The following is a 24,490-nucleotide window of genomic DNA, read 5'->3' on the forward strand; positions in this document are numbered from 1 at the left end:
CTGTTTGTGATAAATGTCAAGGATTCTCCTAAGATTATAAAAAATTTTAGCTTAGCATTTTCAATAAATACGAATTCTTGTGTTGATAGGATATGAATGGTGGATAGACAAGAACTCTTAGGAATATCTTTCCTTTTCTTCCTGTGGAAGCAGTACCAAGATATGGAGAGTTTTAAATAACCTGTTTCTTTAACCTCCTTCAGTTTTACAGACAAAATGATAATGTTGGTCAGAACTGTCACAGTTGTATATCGCAGTCCTTACTATGAATTTCTCTGGAAGCTCCAAATTTTGTCTTTTCAAGTTTGATTCAAATTGTCATCAGTTTTAGAACTTATATACATGTTATTATTTAGTTTTGTCCTCTAAGGATTTTCCTAATTTTGTAAACAGCTGAGCCAAAACTTTTAAAAAAGTGCATTTTCTTTTCTAGTGTGTTGAGGGACTTTGTGATTCCCCTAACATTTAACCACAATATAGTTGAAAATTGAACTTGTATGTATTAAATTTATAATTCAGAAATATTTGAAACTTTATTGTTTTATAGTACTGCAGATAAGTATAATCATATGATTTTCTTAGTTTATGTATTTAACAGTTTTTGTTTTCTCATCCTTTTCATAGCTTCAAAGGAAACCATAGCCTGGCAAACAATTACAGTGGTGAAAACAAATTGTGTTAAGGATTCTTTCTGTCTGGGAAAAGAGACCCCAGTGTCTAACTGGCCTCTATTCCAATTGCAGTAGAGACAAGTGGAACTTTATAGCCAAGGAGTGGAGAATTAGTGCAGTGGTCCCCAACCTTTCTGGCAGCAGGGAACAGTTTCATGGAAGTCACTTTTTCCATGGTTGTTGGGCTGCTGGTAGTGGTTTTGGCATGAGATTGTTCTACCTCAGATTGTCAGGCAATAGGTTCTCATAAGGATCATGCAGCTTAGATCCCTTGCATGTACAGTTCATGTTAGGGTTCATGCCCCTATGAGAATCTAGTGCTGCTGTTGACGTGACAGAAGATGGAGCTTAGTCAGTAATACTCGCTTGCTGCTCATTTCCTACTTGATAGCCAGGAAATAGCCTGTTCATTACAGGCCACAAACCAGTTTGTTCACGGCTTAATGGCCAGCAACCCCTTGATGAGCAGACAGAAAATCACTGAAACAACAAATCAACTTTGGGCGTAATTATTTCAAAAGGCAGATTAGGGTGATTAGATTCTAAGGATGATAAGAATTTTAAGCAGGTAAAGATAATGAAGTGTTAAGGATGAGGGATTCTTGCTAAACTGACTCAGCAGAATTACTTACTGAAATGAGATTTTACCATTTTGGGTGAAGTGGCCCTAGGAGAAAACTTAGAAAACCTACTAAAATTTGGCCAAATAAACGTTGACAATATTGCTTTCAGAACAGTTGCAGGTAATTAAAACTGTTATTTATCTCCATAAAGCATCAAATATTAAAGATTCATTCATCTGAAATATCAAGTATTTAAGAACAATTCATCTAAGTTACTTTTATTCTATTTATTAATTTTATTTACATATTTAATTTTGTTTTATTTTTTTATTTTCATGGATTATTAAGGGAACGGGTAGTGTTTGGTTACATGAGGAAGTTCCTTAGTTGTGACTTGTAAGATTTTGCTGCTGCACTCATCACCTGAGCAGTAGCAGTATACACTGCATCCAATATGTAGTTTTTTATCCCTCACGCCCTTCTACCTTTTTCCCCTGTGTCCCCAAATCCCATTGTTTCATTCTTATGTCTTTGCGTCGTCATAATAACCTAGCCCCCACTTATGAGTGAGAACACTGATCTTTAGTTTTCTGTTCTTGAGTTACATCACTAAGACTAATAGTTTCCAGCGTCATCTACATTGCTGTGAATGCCATTAATACATTTCTTTTTTATGGCCAAGTAGAATTCCATTATCTCCATATATGAGTATTTGTAATGTATCTATCCACTCTGTTGATGGACATTGGGGTTGGGTCCACATTTTTGCAATTATGAATTGTACTGCTGTAAATACGGATGTGCAACTATCTTTTTCATATAACAACTTTTCTTTTGGGTAAATACAAAGTAGTCAGATTTCTGGGTCAAATGGTAGTTCTACTTTTAGTTCTTGAAGGAATCTCCACAGTGGTTTCCATAGTGTTTGTATTATTTTACATTCCCACCAACAGTGTAGAAGTGTTCCCTATTAACCACATCCATGACAATTTGTGTTATTTTTTGATTTTTTGATTATGGCCATTGTTAACATAAAGTGGTTATCTGTCAAATTGTGGTTTTAATGATGATTTCCCTTGATCATTAGTGATGTCCAGCATTTTTTCGTATGTTGGTTGGATATTTGTATATTTTCTTTTGTAAATTGTCCATTTATGTCCTTAACCCACACTTTAATTTTTTTTTTTTTTTTTGGAACTTTTATTTTCTTGCTAATTTGAGTTTATTGTAGACTCCGGGTATTAGTTCTTTGTCATATGAATAGATTGTGACAATTTTCTGCTACTCTGGATTGTCTATTTACTGTTCCTTTTGCCACTCAAAAGCTCTTTAGTTTAATTAAAGTAACTGCTTAACTTTGTTTTTATTGCATTTGATTTTGGGTTCTTGTTCATGAAATTCTTGCCTATGCCAATGTCTAGAAGGTTTTTCCAATGTTATCTTCTAGAATGTTTATAGTTTTACATCTTAAGATTTAAGTCCTTGATCCATCTTGAGTTAATTTTTGTATCAGGTGGAAGAAGAGAATCCAGTTTTCATTCTCCTACGTATGGCTAGCCAATTATCCCAGCGCCATTTGCTGATTTTGATTTTCTTTAACCAATTCATGTTTTTGTTTGCTTTGTTGATGATCAATTGGCTATAAAAATTTGGATTTGTGGTTTTTGTTCTCTATTCTGTTCCATTGGTCTGTGTGTCTATTGTTTGTACCAGGACCATGGTCTTTGGGTGACTCTGTCCTTAAAGTACAGTTTGAAATCAGGTAATGTGATGCCTTCAGAACTGTTATTTTTGCTTAGTCTTGCTTCTGCTATGCAGACACTTTTTTGGTTCCAGATTAATTTCAGGATTGTTTCTCCTGATTCTGTGAAGAATTATGTTGGTATTTTGATGGGAATTGTACTGACTTTTTGATTGCTTTTGGCCGCACGGTCATTTTCATAATATTGATTCTACCCATCCATGAGCATGGAATGTATTTTCATTGATTGCTGTTGGTTTATAGGATACCTACTGATTAATGGATATTAATTTTCTATCCAGAAACTTTTGCTGAATTATTGCTTTCTGTTCTAGGAGCTTTTTGGAAGAGTCTGTAGGATTTTCTAGATAAACAGTCACATTATCAACAAACAGCAGTAGTTTAACTTCCTCTTTATTGATTTGGAGGGTGTTTATTTTTTGGTTTGATTGTTCTGTCTAGGACTTCCAGTACTGTGATGAAGAGGAGTGGTGGGGATGGTCATCCTTGACTTACTCCAGTTCTCAGAGGGAACTACTTTCAATTTTTCCTGATTCAGTGTTACATTGGCTGTGGGTTTGTCATAGATGGTTTCTATTACACCGAAATATATTCCTTGCATGCCTGTTTTGCTGAGAGCTTTAATTATAAAGTGATGCTGTATTTAGTTAAATGCTTTTTCTGCATCTGTTGAGATGATCAGTGTGATTTTTGTATTTAATTCTGTTTATGTGGTGTATTTATTAATTAATTTGCTTACCTGAAACCATCCCTGCATTCCTAGTGTGAAACCTGCTTGAGCGTGTTGATTATTATTATTAGTTTTGATTATGTTGTTGGATTCAATTAGCTAGTATTTTGTTAAGGATTTTTACATCTGTTTTGATCAGATATATTTTGTCTGTATTTTTTTGTTGTTGTTATGTTATTTCTTGGTTTTGGTATTAGATTGATACTGGCTTCATAGAATGATTAAGGAAGAATTCATTCTTTATCTTGTGGAATAGCATCTATAGAATTGGTACCAATTCTTTTTTAAATGTCTGGTAGAATTCTGCTATGAGTCCATCTGGTCCTGGACTTCTTTGTTGATAATTTTTTTCTTAACTACCATTTCAGTCTTGCTGCTTGTTATTTATTGAGGGTATTGTATTCTTACTCATTTAAGCTAGGAGGAGAATTGTATCTTTCTGGGAATTTATTCATCTTCTCTAGGTTGTCTGTTCCTTTTGGACTATATATGCTTGCTTTTTGTGTCAGTTTGTCTTTTTCCACCCATTTACCTTAAGTTTCTGTGAGTCTTTATGGGTTAGGTGAGTCTCTTGAAGACTGAGATGGTTGGTGAATTCTTACTCGATCTGCGACTTCCAGATAGGACCCAGAAAACACGAAGAACTCTAAACTGAACCACAGTAAAGAACCCAATGTTTATAAACAGGCAAACACTTGAATAGACATAAAGAGAATATAAGTATATGAAAAATGGCTATGCTTCTATTAGTAATTTGAGAACTGCAAAATAAAACCATGATGAAATAGCACTCGATATTTAGGAATGAGTAAAATAGTCAATACTATGTGCTGGTGGATACAGAAGAACTAGAACTATACTGTAAAGGGAATGTAAAGTGGTACACCTATCCATCAAAGTAGTTGGACAATTTCTTATAAACTTAAATGTGCACAGAAGAGTGTCACCTAGCATTTAATAAATGAAAATGATACCTTACATTGACATAAAAAGCAGTAATGAATATGTGCGGTAGCTCTATTTAAATTTGTCAAAAACTGGAAATCTGATTTTAATCTGCATATTTTAGTATCTATTTAATATGCATATTTTAGTATCTTTAGAAGTTGTCTGAGAAGCCTCAGACAACTTCTTGTCCTGCATTTTTAAAACTCCTTTTTTTAGTTTGCTGAGTAGAATTAATTTGTCTAATTTTTCTAGCTGTATTCAGTCCTTGGTGATCATTTGTAGCTTACTTTCTTTAACCTCGTGGATGCTGATGACTTCCAAATTTACATCTTTAGCATGATGACTTCCTTTGAAAACTGGTTTATCTAACTTACTTCTTGAAATACATACCTGCATGTCAAAAAGGTATATTAAAGTTATTCAAAAGGAGTCTCAAAAACAGTAGTGTCCCCTTTTAATTTTATATCCCACAAAACGTATCTTCAGATGTTCCTGTGATACTGTTTATTATCTGTCTATCACATGTTTTTATGCATCAGGCAACTTACATATATTCACAAGTGCCTCTAGTTAGGGGTCAGTGTTAGTTTGAAATTATAATTCTGGGGCCAAATAGATTATATCTGTCCCTTCTTCATCATCAAATTAGAATACAAAAAAATAACCACCAGGCTTAGTGGCTCACCCAGTAGTCCCAGTATGTTGGGAGGCTGAAGTTGGTGGATCACCTGAGGTCAGGAGTTAGAGACCAGCCTGGCCAACATGGTGAAACCCCATCTAAAAAATACAAAAAGTTAGCCAAGCATGATGGCAGATTGATAGATGTCCACTAATCCTAGCATCGTTTGTTGAAGACTATTCTTTCTCCATTGAAAATTTTGATGAAAATTATTTGGGTATACATATGTGGATTTGTTTTTGGACAGTCATTTATATACTTTGGATCTGTATTTCTCTTCTAATGCCATTATTTGCCTATTTGGGTTCTTGTAGCTTCATAGTAAGCCTCAGAATTTGGAGTGAGTTTTCCAATATTTTTCTTCATTTTTAAGATTGGCGTTGCAGTGTCTTTTGTAGTTCTCCAAGAGTTGTAGAATTCACTTCTCATTTCTACTAAAAATATCATTGGGATTTGACTGCAGGATTCTGTTGAACCTATATAGATTGCTTTGGATTGTGTCGTAACCGTAATACTAAGCTTTCTCGTCCACAAATATCAATGCCTGTTTATTTTTCTGTCTAATTTTATTCATGAGCATTCTGATTTTCTTTGTACTAAGAGTTTCATTTCCTGGTTTAAGCTGTTTCTGGAAGTTGTGCATTGTACGATGCTGCTGTTAATGGACTTGTTCTATAATTTCCCTCATAGAATGCTGCTTATTGCTGATATTTCTACACACTGAATTTTGTGTGTGATTGTATGTTCTGACCCTCTGCTGAATTCATGAATGAGCTCATTTATTTAGTTTTAGCTTATTCATTCAGTAACTTGTGTAGTGTGTGTGTGTGTGTGTGTGTTTAGGATTTTTAGGATATGAAACCATGTGGTCTGCAAATAGAGACTATTGTCTTTTCAAATAAAAAACATTCTCCCTAATTATTCCAGCTAGAACTTGCAGTATAATGTTGAATAGAAACAGTGAAAGTAGGCCTTTTCCTCCTGCTCCTGGTCATAGAGGGAAAGCTTTTACTCTTTCACCATTGAGTTAGATCTTAGCTGAGGCTCTTTCATAAGAGTGCTTTAACAGCTTGAGAAGGTTTATTTCTTGCTTAGTCAGCTTGGTCTGTTATAACAAAATACCACAGGCTGAGTGGCTCAAATAAGATATTTATCTCAATTTTGGAGGCCAGGCAATCCAGTATCGAAGTACTACTATGATGGGGTTCTTGGTGAAGGCCCACTACATACAGCCATCTTCTCAGAACCTCACATGGCTTAAGAGAAGAAAGGGAACAATTAAGCCCAGTATCTCTTCTTATAGGGGTACTTACACCTTTATGACATTGTTCACCCTGTGCCCTAATTAGCTCAAAAAGGACCTGTTTTCTATGATTTCAACAGATGAGTGGGGGTGGGGAGTGGACACAACATTTAGGCTATAATACCTTGTAATCCTGATTGGTTGAGGGTGTTTATCATTAAAGCATCTTGATTTGATTACAGGTAAATACTTTTTCTACATTTAACTATTTCTTAAAAGAAATTGGAGTGATTTTTTTTACCCTTTCATTCTATTAATGTGGTTTATTACATTCATTTATTTATCATATATGGAACATCCTGCATTCTCCATGATGTATAGTTCTGTTAATAAGTGTTTATGTTAGTTTTTTCTAGTTTTTGTTGAGATATTCTGCATCTTGATTTATAATATATAATGATCTGCAGTTTTCTCATGATGTCTTTGTCTTTGGTATCAAGGCTCATCTCTGAGAATTAGGAAGTATTCATACTTCTTATTTCTTGAAGTTTCAGATAGATTTGTATGGATTCTTCTTGAAATGCCTGATAGATTTAATCATTGAAGCCATGTTTTTTCTGAAGTGTGAGATTCCTGCCTTATATGTTACACATTGCTATGTTTTTTTATTCCTTGTGGAAGTTTTGAGAGTTTTTATTTTGCTAATAATTTGTCCATTTTATCTACCATACATAATTTCTTAGCATAGAATTATTTTTAATGTTTTGCGGTCCTTTTTATTGTGTGAGGTCCGTAATAATGAACCAGTTTTCATTTCTGAGTTTAGTAAATTAATATTCTAAGTGTAGCATGGCTTATGTGAATCATTATGAAATATTTTGTAATTTTCTTAGTGTGTTTTTTTATTTATAAGAATGTAGGTTAATACTCAAATATTTGTTTTTTTTTTTCTTTAATACTGATTTGAATGTATTGTGGTGAAAGAAGATTTTACCATTTGAATTTAAAAAAAAATGATTCATACTTGTTTTGTGGCCTAACAATATGTCCTATCTGAGGAGTGTTCTGTTTATACTTGAGTACAATGTGAGTTCTGCTGTTATTGCATGTAGTAGTCTGTTTATGTCTCCTGGATCTAGTTTCTTTATTCTTTTCAAGTTTCTGATTTTCTTACACATTTCTGCTCTGATGGATTTAGTAAAGTGAGCTGTAGTGATGTTATTGAAGTACTATATTGACAGTACTATTACTGTAGTACTACATCTAATTCTGCTTTCATTTCTGTCATGATTTTTGCTTCATTTATTGGGGCTAGTTTTTTGGTGTATATGTGTAATTGTTATAACTTCTTAATGGATTGACAACTTTTGTTAATAAACAATGTCATCTTGGACTTTTATAATTTTTTCTTAAGGTCTATTTTGTCTGATACTATTAAATAGATATAGTGAATATGGATAGATTAGATAGATAGATCACCATATATAGAGTATATATGTACATAGTGTGTAAATATATGGGTGTGTGTGTATACATATATATTTGTATACACACATATATGTATATAGTGTGTATATATATATACGGGTGTGTGTATACATATGTATATATATTCATATCTACATATATGCATATATACATATCTACATATCTACATATATGTATATACATATTATATATATACACATATATGTATTTGTGTATACACACACACACACACACACACACTATATACATATATACTCTATATATGGTGATCTATACTGATCTCATACAGATCAGCCATTTTAGGTACCATGTCTGAGTGACATCATATTTTATTGGAATTTCTGTGCCTGGTTTATTTCTGTTAATGTCTTCTGTGTTTATTTATGTTGTTGAAAACAACAAGATTTTGTTAATTTTATGGCAGAACAATGGCGTTCCATTTTGTTTACATGTCACGTTTTCCTTGTTTGTTCATCTGTGAGTGAACATTCTCATTAGAGTAAGTTGGTTTCTTATTGGTTTGCATTTCCCTGATCATTGAGCACGTTTTTCATGTGTCTGTTTGCAGACAATTCTATAATACCAAATATTATTGTACGTTTTCTGGAAAAATGTCTTTTCAGATAGTCTGCCATGTGTTAGGCCATTTTTGCATTGCTACATAAAGATGACTGGGTAATTTATTAGAAAAGGAGGTTTAGTTGGCTCTTGGTTGTACAAGCTATGCAGAATGCACAGTGCTGAAACCTGCTTCTGGGGGCATATCAGAAAGCTACTCATAGTGGAAAGTGAAGGGGGAGCAGATGTCTTATATGAAAAGCATGGGAGTGAGAGAGAGAGAGCGAGTAAGTTCAGGGAACAGTTGACACACTGTACAACAACCAGCTCTCACTAGAACTCAGTCACTATCAAAAGGACAGCAATATGTCATTAGGGATCAGCCCATGTGATAAAAACACCTCCTGATAGGCTTCATGTTCAGTGTTGGGGCTTAAAATTTAACCTGCAATCTGGCCTGGGACAAATATGGAAACTTACTATGCACTGAAAAAAACCCAGTTTTTATGTTAGCTATAAGGAGAATAATATGCAGGCTTGTTATGTGAGGATATTGTTTGAAGTCGAGGTTCAGGGTATAGATTCTTTACTTAGGTGGATAGCATAGTACACAATAGGTACATTTTCAGTCCACAGTCCCCTTGTTGCCTCCACTATAAACTAACTCCCATTGTGTATGTTGTTTACATGTTTGTTTCTGGGTGTCTACAATGTTTAGCCCACATTTAGAAGTAGCAGAACATGTGGTGTTTGATTTTCTCTTCTTGCCTCAATTTTCTTAGGATTATGACCGTCAGCTGCATTTGTATTGCTGCAAAGAGTATGATTTTGTTTTGTATTTTTTATGGCTACATGATATTGCATGGTGTGTATGTGGCAGTCTGCCACTGATGAGCAGCTGGATTGATTTCCTATCTTTGTAAATAGTGCAGCAGTGAACCTAGAAGTAAGGGCATGTATGTATCTTTTTAGAAAAATGATTTAATTTTTCTTTTGATGTACGTACCCACTAATGGGATTGCTGGATCAAATGGAATTCTGTTCTGAATTCTTTGACAAATCTCCAAACTGCTTTCTGCAGTGGATGAAAATATTTTTATTCCCCTTTCTCTGCAGATTGACCATCATCTGTTGTCTTTGGACTTTTTAATATTAGCCACATGGTATCTCATCATGATTTTATTGCATTTCCCTAATGATTAGTGATGAGGAGTGTGTGTCTCTATGTGTATATGTGTGTGTGTGTGTGTGTGTGTGTGTGTGTGTGTGTGTTATGATTAACTTCTAAGTTCAAAGGTAAAAGTGTAGGATTTTACATAGGCAAACTTTTGTCACAGGGATTTGTTGTACAGATTATGTTATTATCCATTTATTAAGCCTAGTAGCCATTAGTTATTTTTTCCTGATCCTCTCCCTCTTCCTACCCTCCACCCTCTGAAAATCCCCAGTGAATATTGTTACCCTCTGTGTGTCCATATGTTCTCTAATCATTTAGCTTCTACTTACAAGAGAGAAAATACAGGATTTGGTTTTCTGTTCCTGTGTTACTTTGCTAAGGATAATGGCCTCCAGCTCCATCCATGTCCTTGTAAATGACATGATTTTTTAATGTGAGTGTGGGCCTTGTTGGACACTTGGATATCTTTAGAGAAGTCTCTATTGACATCCTTTGCCCTTTGTTTTTTTTTTTTTTCTTCTTAAGATGGAGTTTCGCTCTTGTTACTCAGGCTGGAGTGCAATGGCGCAATCTCGGCTCACCGCTACCTCCGCTACCGTGCCCAGATAATTTTTTGTATTTTTGGTAGGGATGGGGTTTCACCATGTTGACTAGGATGGTCTCAATCTCTTGACCTTGTGATCCACCCGCCTCGGTCTCCCTAAGTGCTGGGATTACAGGCGTGAGCCACCGCGCCTGGCCCCTTTGCCCATTTTTAATGGGTGTTGTGTTTTTTCTTGTTGATTTGTGTAAGTTTTCTGTAGATTGTGCATATTAGACCTTTATCACATATATAGCAATATCGTTTCCATTCTATAGGTTGTTTGCCGTGTTGACGGTTTCTTTTGCTATGCAGCAGTTCTCTTGCTTAATTAGGTTCTGCTAAACTATTTCTGTTGCATTTGCTTTTAGGGACTTAGCCAAAAATTATTTGTGAAGGCCACTGTTAAGAAGTCTCTTTCCCCAGAATTACTGTAGTCTGAGGATTTACATTTAAATCTTAGGTCCATCCCAAGTTAATTTCTTTTGCGACACCGTTTGTCTATGTCACACGTGTATTGGCATGCAGTCATGTGATCATGACTCACCTCACTGCAGCCTAGAACTTTGTGGCTCAAACAACCGTCACATTTTCATCGCGCTAGTAACTGGGAGCTACCACAAAAATTTTATACAATAAGAAAATTTTTTTTTTTTTTTTTTTTTTGCCACAACCCTTCAATTTATGTCCATATATGTGTGTGTGTGTGTGTGTGTATATATATATGAAAGTATCTGCGAAGCACAATAAAGCAGTTTACAATAAAACAATGTATGATTAAGGCCGGGCGCGGTGGCTCAAGCCTGTAATCCCAGCACTTTGGGAGGCCGAGGTGGGTGGATCACAAGGTCAAGAGATCGAGACCATCCTCGTCAACATAGTGAAACCCCGTCTCTACTAAAAATACAAAAAACTAGCTAGGCATGGTGGCTCGTGCCTGTAATCCCAGCTACTCAGGAGGCTGAGGCAGGAGAATTGCCTGAACCCAGGAGGTGGAGGTTGCGGTGAGCCGAGATCGTGCCATTGCACTCCAGCCTGGGTAACAAGAGCGAAACTCCTCCTCAAAAAAAAAAAACAAAAACAAAAAAAACAATGTATGATTAAATAAACTTTTACTCCCTCAGGTTTTACAGTTAATTAAACCACTTGGGAAAGGCACTTACTCGGCCTGGAAACCTGCATTTTGTTTAGAAAACTAAAAAATACGCTATTCCCTCATTTTTATTATTTTTATGCGTAATAGTGTTAAACTCTTAATTCATATTCACTAATCAAATATAATTTACCTGACTTACACTAAACTTTCTTTTTTTTTTTCTTTTCTTTTTTTTTTTTTTTTCTGAGATGGAGTTTCGCCCTTGTTACCCAGGCTGGAGTGCAATGGCGCGATCTCGGCTCACCGCAACCTCCACCTCCTGGGTTCAGGCAATTCTCCTGCCTCAGCCTCCTGAGTAGCTGGGATTACAGGCACGCGCCACCACGCCCAGCTAATTTTTTGTATTTTTAATAGAGACGGGGTTTCACCATGTTGACCAGAATGGTCTCGATCTCTCGACCTTGTGATCCACCCACCTCAGCCTCCCAAAGTGCTGGGATTACAGGCTTGAGCCACCATGCCCGGCTCTTTTCTTTTTTTAATGCATTTTAGGTTTTGGGGTATATGTGAAGAACATGCAAGATTGTTGCATAGGTATACACATGGCAGTGTAATTTACTGCCTTCCTCCCCTTCACCTATATCTGGCATTTCTTCCCATGCTGTCTCTCCACGCCTCTCCACCCCGCCGTCCCTCCATTTGCTCCTAACAGACCCCAGTGTGTGGTGCTCCCCTCCCTGTGTCCATGTGTTTTCTTTGTTCAACACTCGCCTATGAGTGAGAACATGCAGTGTTTGATTTTCTGTTCTTCATGACCGAAACACCAAAAGCATTGGCAACAGAAGCTAAAATAGACATTTTTAGTGCTCCCTTCCCTGTGTCCTTGTGTTCTCATTGTTCATCACCCGCCTATGGGTGAGAACTTGCGGTGTTTGATTTTCTGTTCTTCTTTCAGTTTGCTGAGAATGATGGTTTCCAGGTTCATCCATGTCCCTACAAAGGACACAAACTCATCATTTTTGATGGCTGCATAGTATTACATGATGTATATGTACTACATTTTCCCTGTCCAGTCTATCATCATTGGGCATTTGGGTTGGTTTCAGCTCTTTGCTATTGTAAACACTGCTGCAATGAACATTCATGTGCATGTGTCCTTATAGTAGAATGATTTATAATCCTTTGGATATATACCCAGTAATGGGATTGCTGGGTCAAATGGAATTTCTATTTCTAGGTCCTTAAGGAATTGCTGCACTGTCTTCACCAATGGTTGAACTAATTTACACTCCCACCAACATGTGAAAGTGTTCCTATTTCTCCACATCCTCTCTGGCATCTGTTGTCTCCAGATTTTTTAATGATTGCCATTCAAACTGGTGTGAGATGCTTTCTCAATGTACTTTTGATTTGCGTTTCTCTAATGACCAGTGATGATGAGCATTTTTTCATATTTCTTGACCTCATGTATGTCTTCTTCTGTAAAGTATTTGTTCATATTTGTTGCCCACTTTGAATGAGCTTGTTCGTTTTTTTCTTGTAGATCTGTTTTACTTCTTTGTAAATTCTGGATATCAGCCCTTTGTCAGATGGGTAGACTGCAAAAATTTTTTCCCATTCTGTTGGTTCTGATTCACTTGAATGACTGTTTCTTTTGCCGTGCAGAAGCTGTGGAGTTTGGTTAGGTCTCATATGTCTATTTTAGCTTTTGCTGCCAATGCTTTTGGTGTTTTGGTCATGAAGTCCCTTTCTACGCCTATGTCCTGAATGGTTTTGCCTAGATTTTTTTCTAGGGTTTTTATGGTGTTAGGTCTTATGTTTAAGTTTTTAATGCATCTAGAGTTAATTTTAGTGTAAGGTGTCAGGAAGGGGTCCAGTTTCTGCTTTCTGCACATGGCTAGCCAGTTTTTCCAACACCATTTATTAAACAGGGAGTCCTTTCCCCATTGCTTGTTTTTGTCAGGTTTGTCGAAGATCGGATGGTTGTAGATATGTTGCGTTGCCTCCAAGGCCTCTTTTCTGTTCCATTGGTCTATATGTCTGTTTTGGTACCATTACCACGCTGTTTTGATTACTGTAGCCTTGTGGTATACTTTGAATTCAGTAGTGTGATGTCTCCTGCTTTGTTGTTTTTGCTTAGAATTGACTTGGCTATGTGGGCTCTCTTTTGGTTCCATATGAAGTTTAAGGTGTTTTTTTCCAGTTCTGTGAGGAAGGTTATTGGTAGCTTGATGGGAATAGCATTGAATCTGTAAATTACTTTGGACAGTATGGCCATTTTTACGATATTGATCCTTCCTAACCATGGACGTGGAATGTTTCTCCGTCTGTTTGTGTCCTCTCTTATTTTGTTGAGCAGTGGCTTGTAGTTCTCCTTGAAGATGTCCTTTGTGTTCCTTGTTAACTGTATTCCTAGGTATTTTATTCTCTTTGTAGCAGTTGTGAATGGCAGTTTGTTCTTGATTTGGCACTCTTTAAGTTTGTTATTGGCGTATAGGAATGCTTGTGATTTTTGCACATTAATTTTGTATCTTGAGATTTATCTGAAGTTGCTTATCAGTTTCAGAAGATTTTGGGTGGAGATGATGGAGTCTTCTAGATATAGAATCATGTCGTCTGCAAATAGAGCCAATTTGACTTTCTCCTTTCCTATTTGAATACCCTTTATTTCTTTTTCTTGCCTGATTGCTCTGGCTAGAACTTCCAGTACTCTATTGAATAGGAGTGGTGAGAGAGGGCATCCTTGTCTAGTGCCAGATTTCGAAGGGAATGCTTCCAGATTTTGCCCATTCAGCATGATATTGGCTATTGCTTTGTCATAAATAGCTTTTGTTATTTTGATATATGTTTCATCAATACCTAGTTTATTGAGGATTTTTAGCATAAAGGTTGAATTTTGTCAAAGGCCTTCTGTGCATCAATTGAGATAATCATGTGGTTTTTGTCTTTGTTTTTGTTTATGTGGTGAATTATGTTTATGGACTTGCGTATGTTGAACCAGCCTTGCATCCCTGGGATGAATCCTACTTGATCATGGTGGATAAGCTTTTTGATGTGCTGTTGCAACCAGCTTTCCAGTATTTCATTAAAGATTTTTGCATCTATGTTCATCATGGATATTGGCCTGAAGTTTTCTTTTCTTGTTGAGTCTCTGCTGGGTTTTGTTATGAGGATGATATTTGTCTCATAAAATGATTTGAGAAGGATTCCCTCTTTTTGTATTACAGGGAATAGTTTCAGAAGGAATGGCACCAGCTCCTCTTTGTATGTCTGGTAGAAATCGGCTGTGAACCCATCTGGACCTGGGCTTTTTTTGGGTGATCGGCTCTTAATTGCTGCCTCAACTACAGACCTTGTTATTGGTCTATTCAGGGTTTCAACTTCTTCCTGGTTTAGGCTTGGGAGGAGGCAAGTGTACCGGAATTTATCTATTTCTTCCAGGTTTACTAGTTTATGTGCATAGAGTTGTTTGTAATAATCTCTGATGATGGTTTGAATTTCTGTGGCATCTGTGGTGATATCCTCTTTGTCATTTTTTATTGCATCAGTTTGGTTATTCTCTCTTTTCTTTTTTATTAATCTGGCTAGTTGTCTGTCTATTTCGTTGATCTTTTCGAAAAACCAGCTCCTGGATTTATTGATTTTTTTGAAGGTTTTTTTTTGTGTCTCTGTCTGCTTCAGTTCTGCTCTGATCTTAGTTATTTCTGGTCTTCTGATAGGTTTTGAGTTTTTTTGATCTTGCTCCTCTCGTTCCTTCAATTTTGGTGCTAGGGTGTCAATTTTAGATATCTCCTTGCTTCTCATGTTGGTACTCATTGCAATATATTTTCCTCTAGAGACTGCTTTAAATGTGTCCCAGAGATTCTGTACTGTTGTGTCTTCATTCTTGTTGGTTTCCAAGAGCATCTTTATTTCTGCCTTCATTTCATTGTTTATCCAGTCAACATTCATGAGCCAATGGTTCAGTTTCCATGAAACTCTGTGGTTCTGAGTTAGTTTCTGCATTCTAAGTTCTAACTGGATTGTACTGTGGTCTGAGAGACTGTTGGTTATGATTTCCATTATTTTGCATTTTCTGAGGAGTGATTTATTTCCAGTTATGTGGTCAATTTTAGAGTAGGTGTGATGTGGTGCTGAGAAGAAGGTATATTCTGTGGGTTCAAGGTGGAGAGTTCTGTAAATGTCTATTAGGTTTTTTTGTTACAGGTCTGAGTTTAGGTCCTGGATATCCTTGTTAATTTTCTGTCTGGTTGATCTGTCTAATATTGGCAATGGGGTGTTAAAGTCTCCCAGTATTATTGTGTGTGAGTAAATGTCTTTGTAAGTCATTAAGAACTTGCCTTATGTATCTGGGTGCTCCTGTATTGGGTGCGTGTGTATATATATATATATCTCTATATATCTATCTATATATATATATAAAATGATCGATAGTTCTTGTTGCACTGATCCTTTTACCGTTATGTAATGTCCTTCTTTGTCTCTTTTGATCTTGTTGCTTTAAGGTCTATTTTATCAGAGATGAGAATTACAACTCCTGATTTTTTTTTTTTTTTCCTCTCCATTTGCTTGGTAAATCTTCCTCCATCCCTTTATTTTGAGCCTTTGTGTATCCTTGCATGTGTGATGGGTTTCCTGGATACAGCACACTGATGGGTTTTGACTTTATCCATTTTGCCTGTCTGTGTCTTTTGATTGTGGCATTTAGTCCATTTACATTTAGGGATGATGTTATGTGTGAATTTTATCCTGCCATTTTGATGCTAGCTAGCTGTTTTGTTCATTAGTTGATGCAGATTCTTGATTGTGTTGATGCTCTGTACCATTTGGTATGTTTTTGGAGTGGCTGGTACTGGTTTTTCCTTTATATGTATAGACCCTCTTTCAGGAGCTCTTGTAAAGCAGGTCTGGTGGTGATGTAATCTCTGAGTACTTGCTTGTTCGCTAAGGATTTTATTTTTCCTTCACTTATGAAGCTTAGTTTGGCTAGATAGTAGATTCTGGGTTGAAAGTTCTTTTCTTTAAGAATGCTGAATATTGGCCCCCTCTCTCTTCTGGCTTGTAGGGTTTCTGCACAATAAGAAAGTTTTACAAAGCTACTCTTTTGTTTTGTTTTGTTTTGTTTTTTATGTTAGTAGCTATGACACTTGGCTAACATTTCTTAATATTTTTTTGTAGAGACAAAGCTCACTGTGTTGCCCAGGCTGGTCTCAAATTTCGGGCTTAAGCAATCATCTTACCTTCGCCTCCCAAAGTGTTGGGGTTAAAGGTGTAAACCAACATACCTGGACCTGGAGTTAATTTTTGCACCTGGTGAAATGCACAGGTGTCCAGATTCAGTCTTCAGCATATGGGGGGCTCGTTACTCCAGCATCATTTATTGAATAGGAAGCCCATTCCTGTTGCTTATTTATGTGGACCTTGTCAAATCACAGGAGGTAGTAAGTGACTGACCTAGTTTCAGAGTTTTCTGTTCTGTTCAATGGTCTTTTTGTCTGACTTACTATAGTAGCATGCTGTTTTGGTCACTGTCTCTTCTGTTATAGTTTGAAATTGGGTGTTGTTATATTTTCATGTTTGTCTTTTAGCTTATGTTGGCTTTGGTAAGTTGTGGTTTTTTTTTAAACTTCTGTGTAAACTTTAGAAATTGTTTGTTTCAGGTTCTGTGAAGAACAATGTTGGTAGTTTGGTGGAAATAGCATTGAATCCGTAAGTTGCTTTGAGTGGTATGGCTATTTTTATGATACTTCTTCCAATTGATGAGGCTGGGTTGGTTTTCCTGTGTTAGCTTTGATCTTTTTTAGCAATGTTTTCTGGATTTTCTTGTAGAGATATTTCACCTCCTTGGTTAGCTATATTTCAAGGTATTTCATTTTCTTTATGTTCTTTTTTTTTTTCTATCATGTTTGTTCAGTTTCTTAATGTTTTGAATTCTAACCCCTTAACAGATGCATAGTTCGCAAATATGGTTTTCCATCCTGTAGGTGGTTTCCTTATTCTGTTGATGCTTCCTTCATTGTGCAGAAGCTTTGTAGCTTAATGTGATTCCATCTGTCCGTTTTTGCATTTGTGGCTTGCACTTTTGAGGTCTTACCCAGAAATTTCTTGCCTAGATGAATGTCATGGAGCTTTCCCCCATATCTTCTTTTAGTAATGTCATATTTTTGGATGTTCATTTGGGGTTGGTTTTTGTACATGATGAAAGACACGGGTGAAGTTTCATTCTTCTGCATATAGATAGCAAGTTTTCCCAACGTTATATATTGAAAAGACTTTCCTTTCCTCTGTGTGTTTCCTTGGTATCTTTGTGGAAAGTCTGTCAGCTGAAAAATGCAGACATTTATTTCTGGGCTATTATTTTTAATTGGTCTATGGTTTTTTTTTTTTTTTTTTTAAATGCTACTACTAAGCTGTTTTGGTTATTACAGCTTTGTGGTATAGTATGAAATTAGTGTGAATACTTTCCACTTTTTCTTTGATTTTTGTTTGTTTCACATGTTGCTTTGGACATTTTGAGTCTTTGGGGTTTCATAGTAATTAAAGGGGTGGTTATCCTAAAGTTTTTGTGAAGATGCCATTGTTATTTTTACAAGACATTAAATTGAATATCTAGATGAGTTTGGATGTTATGGACATTTTAGCAATATTAATTCTTCTAGTTTGTGAACACAAGGTATCTTAAAATTTATTTGCCTCTTCAGTTTCTTTCGTCATGACTTTGTAGTTTTTAGTATAGTGATTTTTTTTTAACCTTCTTAGTCATTACTAGGGTCTTTTTCCAGCTGTTATAAGTAGTTTTTATTTTTAGTTTTTAGATGAATTTCTACTAATATGGAAATACTACTGATTTTTATGTTGATTTTGTATCCTGCAAATTTACTGACTTTATTTGCTCTGATCGCCTTTTTATGGAGGCCATAGCATCTTCTTATAAAAGATGTGTTTTCTTTAGGACTTTCTTCAAACAGGGATAATTTAACCTCTTTTTCAATTTGAACGCTTTTAAATTTCCTTTTCTGCCTCACTGCTCTGGCTAGGACTTCAGAACTATATTGATTGACAATAGTAAAACAGGGCATCATTTTTGAGTTTACAATGTTGGCCTTTTGAATGACCAGGAATACTACTAAGCAGCATACTCCATGCTCTAAGACACAGCTGTCTTTTTATGCATATGTTGTTCAGTTTGCCTTTCTTCACGGAATCTTACTCCCTACTTACTCCGGCAAATCTCTGATCCAACAGGAGTATGCAACCAGTGGTTGGAACCTGAATGTGATGCCGGTGCTAGATCAGTCTGTTCTCTGTCACATCAATGCAGACATCTCAGGCATGAAGGTGCCCTGGCTCTATGTGGGCATGGTTTTCTCAGCATTTTGTTGGCATATTGAGGATCACTGGAGTTACTCTATTAACTATCTGCACTGGTGAGCAGGGCCCCAATGGCTGGGATGGATGTCGAGACTGCCTCATATGCAAGGATGTATATAGACTCAATGTGTCTTCTCTCTACCTGAGCAGGGGTGAGCCGAAAACCTGGTATGGCGTACCCTCACTGGCAGCTGAGCATTTGGAGGAGGTGATGAAGAGGCTGACCCCTGAGCTGTTTGATAGCCAGCCTGACCTCCTACACCAGCTTGTCACTCTCATGAATCCCAACACTCTGATGTCCCATGGTGTGCCAGTGAGTACCAAGGATCAAGGATCAGTGAGGACCAAGGATCAAAACAATTTTAATTTTCTTCCCTGGGGTCAAAAGAAATGAGGACAAACTTAGTTTTGCAGGAAATAAACCGTATGCCTTTTTCTGTGAAGATTAGGCTTAACATCACACCTTTCTTTGTCTTTCATTGCTGACATCAAGTTGCAGACCGGTACAGTTTGCTGGGACACCTAAGAGAAGGTGTGAAAGAGAAATTATATATTTATTTAACGGAAAAAAAAAATTAAACTGAGATCCTGGCCTTTTTATCTGCTTTCTAGTCTAGAATTGGTTTTCTCTTAATATTACTGAATGTAATTCTTAAATTTGCAAAACCCACATGGGGATGGGGGACTGGTTTCAAAGTTTTGGATATTTCTAGGATTGAATTTTATCAGCTCATTTTGCTAAAGAATAAGCCGGTAATGTGTACATGGTACATGGACTGGGTCACTCTCTACATGCTGTGCTTTTTCGCATTTGAAATTCTGTAAACTTTGTGTTGACTGCTTTATAAGCTTTCATAATTCTCATGACAAAAATCTTTCTCAGTTTTTTCTTCTGAACAAATTGCACTTGGTGTCTTCAAGGCTCTCTCCCTTTACTGACATTTTATTCTTTATATAAATTCTAACTCTTACCTTTTCTTTTTCCTTTTCTATTGTTTCTCTTGTCTCATGAGAAAAAAAATATTGATGATAATGAGCACTGAAGCAATCTGTTATACCACTTGTGTTGCTTTCTGATTCTAGTTCTGGTTCTGACTTAACTATATTTTTTTGTCTCTCATGTGCTGTATGTGTTTTCATTTTTCATTTTCTTGTGTTATTATTTTCATTTTTCTTTTCATTTCCTTTTCCTTTTCATTTTCTTGTATTATTATTATTATACTTTAAGTTCTGGCGTACATGTGCAGATTATGCAGGTTTGCTACATAGGTATACCGTGCCATGGTGGTTTGTTAACATCCTTCACCCCCTCATCTAAATTAGATATTTCTCCTAATGCTTTCCCTCCCATAGTCCCCCATCCCACAACAGGCCCCAGTGTATGTTGTTCTCCTCCCTGTGTCATTGTTGCTCTCATAGTTCAGCTCTCAAGTATGAGTGAGAACACGTGGTAGTTGCTTTTCTGTTCTTGCGTTAGTTTGCTGAGAATGATGGTTTCCAGCTTCATCCATGTCCCTGCAAAGGACATGGACTCATCCCTTCTTATGGCTGCATAGTATTCCATGGTGTATATGTGCCACATTTTCTTTATCCAGACTATCATTGATGGGCATTTGGGTTAGTTTCAAGTCTTTGCTATTGTTAATAGTAAGTGCCACAACAAACATACATGTGCATGTGTCTTTATAATAGAATGATATATAATCCTTTTGGTGTATGTATACTTAGTAAAGGGATTGCTGGGTCAAATGGCATGGTTCTAGATCCTTGAGAAATTGCCACACTGTCTTTCACAATAGTTGAACTAATTTACACTCCTGCTCAAAGTGTAAAAGTGTTCCTGTTTCTCTATATCCCCTGCAGCACCTGTTGTCTCCTGACTTTTTGATGGTTGCAGTACTAACTGGCATAAGATGGTATTACAATGTGCTTTTCATTTGCATTTCTCTAATGACCAGTGAAACTAAGCTTTTTTTCATATGTTTGTGGGCTGCATACATGTACCCTTTCAGTAGTGTCTTTTCATATGCTTTGCCCACTTTTTGATGAGGTCGTTTATTTGTTTTTGTTTTGTTTTGTTTTTCTTGTAAATTGGTTTAAGTTCTTTGTAGGTTCTGGATATTAGCTCTTTTTCAGATGGATAGACTGCAAAATTTTTTTTCCCGTTCAGTTGGTTGGTTGCCTGTTCACTCTGATGAGTTTCATTCACTGCACAGAAGCTCTTTAGTTTAATTAGATTCCATTTGTCTATTTTGGCTTGTGTTGCTTTTAGTGTTTTAGTCACGAAGTCCTTGCCCATGCCTGTGTTCTGAATGGTATTGCTTAAGTTTTCTTTTAGGGTTTTTATGGTTTTAGGTTGTACAGTTAAATCTTTACTCCATCTGGAGTTAATTTTTGTATAATGTGTAAGGAAGGAATCCAGTTTCAGCTTTCTGCATATGGGTAGCCAGTTTTCCCAACACCATTTATTGAATAGGGAGTCCTTTCCCTGTTGCTTGTTTTGGTCAGGTTGATCAAAGAGCAGATGGTCGCAGATGTGTGGTGTTGCTTCCTGAGGCCTCTGTTCTGTCCTGTCAGTCTATATCTATATTTTGGTACCAATATCATGCTGTTTTGGTTGCTGTATCCTTGTAGATGGTTTGAAGTCTGGAAGTGTGACACCTCCAGGGCTCTTTTTTGGTTCCATATGAAATTTAATGCTTGTTTTTGTTGTTGTTTTCTCAGTTCTGTGAAGAAAGCCCATGGTAGCTTGATGGGTATAGCGCAGCTTGATGGGGATAGCGTTGAATCTGTCAATGACTTTGGGCCATGTGGTGGTTTTGACAATGTGGATTCTTTCTAATCATGAGCATGGAATGTTTTTTTGTTTGTGTCCTTTCTTATTTCTTTGAGCAGTGGTTTGTAGTTTTCTTTGAAGAGGTCCTCCACATTCCTTGTAAGTTGTATTCCCAGGTATTTTATTCTATTTGTAGCAATTGTCAACAGGAGTTTTCTCATGATTTGGCTCTCTGTATGTGTGTTATTGGCATATGGGAATGCTTGTAATTTTTGCATATTGATTTTGTGTCCTGAGACTTTGCTGAAGTTGCTTATCAGCTCAAGGAAATTTTGGGCCGGGACGATGGGGTCTTTTAAACACACAGCCATGTTGTTTGTGAATAGAGACATTTTGACTTCCTCTTTTCCTAATGGAATATACTTTATTGCTTTCTCTTGCCAGATTACCCAGGCCCTAACTTCCAGCACTATGTTGAATAGGAGTGGTGAGAGAGGGCACCCTTGTCTTGTGCCAGTTTTCAGTGGGAATGCTTCCAGCCTTTGCCCACTCAGGATGATACTGGCTGTGGGGTTTGTCATAAATAGCTCTTATTATTTTGTGATACCTTCCATCAGTACCTAGTGTATTGAGAGTTTTTAGCATGAGAGGCTGTTGAATTTTGTTGAAGGCCCTCTCTGCATCTGTTGGGTTAATCATGTGTTTTCTGCCTTTGGTTCTGTTTATGTGATGGAATAATTATGTTTATAGATTTGTTTGTGTATGTTGAGCCAGCCTTGTATCCCAGGGATGAAGCCAACTTGTCCATGATCAATATGCTTATTGATGTGCTGTTGGATTCAGTTTGACAGTAATTTACTGAGGATTTTTGCATCAATGTTCATCAGGAAATCTGGCCTGAAATTTTTTTTTTTTTTTTTTTTTTTTTTTTTGTCGCTGTGTCTTTGCCAGGTTTTGGTATCACGCTGATGCTGGCCTTATAAAATGATTAGGGAGGATTCCCTCTTTTTGCATTGTTTGGAATAGTTTCAGAATGGATGGTACCGGCTCCTCTTAATACCTCTGGTAGTATTTGACTGTGAACTCCTCTGGCCTTGTGTTTTTTTTGGTTGGTAGGCTGTTAATTGCTGCCTCAACTTCAGAACTCGTTACTGGTCTATTCAGGGATTCTGTTTCTTCCTCGTTTAGTCTTTGTAGGCTTTAAGTATCCAGGAATTTATCCATTTCTTCTAGATTTCCTGATTTATTTGGATAGAGATGTTTATAGTATTCTCTAATGGTAGTTTGTATTTCTGTGAGGTCAGTGATGATATCCTCTTTATCATTTTTTAATTGCATCTGTTTTCATCTTCTCCATTTTCTTCTTTATTAGTCTGGCTAGTGGTCTGTCTGTTTTGTTCATCTTTTCAAAAAGCCAGCTTCTGGATTCATTGATTTATTTTTTCTATTTAGGTCATTTTGTGTCTCTATCTCTTTCAGTTCTGTTCTGATCTTAGCTATTTATTGTCCTCTGCTAGCTTTTGAATTTGTTTGCTCTTGCTTTTCTCGTTCTTTTAATTATGACATTAGGGTGTCAATTTCAGATCTTTCCTGCTTTCTCTTGAGGGCATTTAGTACTACATATTTTCTTCTACACACTGCTTTAAATGTGTCCCAGAGATTCTGATACATTGAGTCTTCATTCTCATTGGTTTCAAAGAGCATCCTTATTTCTGCCTTCATTTCATTATTTATACAGTAGTCATTCAGTAACAGGTTGTTCAGTTTCCATGTAGTTGTGAGGTTTTGAGTGAGTGTCTTAATCCTGAGTTCTGATTTGATTGCAGTGTGGTCTGGGAGATGGTTTGTTATGATTTCTGTTCTTTTGCATTTGCTGAAGAGTGTCTTACTTCCATTTACGTGGTCACTGTTAGAATAAGAGTGATGTGTTGCTAAGAAGAATGTATATTCTGTGGATTTACGGTGTAGAGTTTTGTAGATGTCTATTAGGTCTGCTTGGACCAGATCTGAGTTCAAATCCTGGATATCCTTATTAATTTTCTATCTCATTGATGTGCTTGATATTGATAGTGGGGTGTTAAAGTCTGCCATTATTATTATTATTATGTGGGAGTCTAAGTCTCTTTGTAGGTCTCTAAGAATTTGCTTTATGAACCTGGGTACTCCTGTATTGGGTGCATATATATTGAGAATAGTTAGCTCTTCTTGTTGCATTGATCTTTTTACCATTATGTAATGTCTTTCTTTGTCTCTCTTGATCTTTGCTACTGTAAAGTCTGTTTTGTCAGAGACTAGGATTGCACCCTCTGCTATTTTTTGCTTTCCATTTGCTTGGATAATATTTCTCTATCTTTTTATTTTGAACCTATCTGTGTCTATGCATGCAAGATGGGTCTCCTGAATACAGCACACTGATGGGTCTTGACTATTTATCCAGTTTGCCAGTCTGTGTCTTTTAATTGTGGCATAGTCCGTTTACATTTAAGGTTAATATTCTTATGTGTACATTTGATCCTGCTATTATGAAGTGAGGTGTTTATTTTGTTTGTTAGTCGATGCAGTTTCTTCGAAGTGTTGATGGTCTTTATGATTCAGTGTGTTTTTGCTGGGGCTGGTACCTGTTGCTCCTTTCTGTGATTAGTGCTTCATTCAGGAGCTCTTTTCTTGTAAGGCAGGCCTGGTGGTGACATAATCTCTTGTCACCCTCAGGCCTGCCTTATGAGGTTTTGCTTGTCTGTTAAGGATTTTAATTCTCCTTTACTTATGAAGCTAAATTTGGCTGGATATGAAATTCTGGGTTGAAAATTCCTTTCTGTAAGAATGTTCAGTATTAGCCCCCACTCCCTTC

The 24,490-nt window shown here is 36.5% G+C and overlaps 1 protein-coding gene across 1 annotated transcript in view; it reads left to right on the forward strand.

Moving 5' to 3' along the window:
- The window catches only part of LOC141582941 (lysine-specific demethylase 5D), a 69,322-nt gene that overhangs the window by 22,978 nt on the left and 21,854 nt on the right, over positions 1-24,490 (forward strand). Inside the window, exons 12-13 of the mRNA XM_074392394.1 lie at positions 18,741-18,922; positions 19,017-19,179. Of these exons, the coding sequence (XP_074248495.1) occupies positions 18,741-18,922; positions 19,017-19,179 (345 nt within the window). The remainder of the gene's footprint in view (positions 1-18,740; positions 18,923-19,016; positions 19,180-24,490) is intronic.

Source organism: Saimiri boliviensis, chromosome Y (genome assembly GCF_048565385.1).
Source record: "Saimiri boliviensis isolate mSaiBol1 chromosome Y, mSaiBol1.pri, whole genome shotgun sequence".
NCBI classification, from domain to species: Eukaryota; Metazoa; Chordata; class Mammalia; order Primates; family Cebidae; genus Saimiri; species Saimiri boliviensis.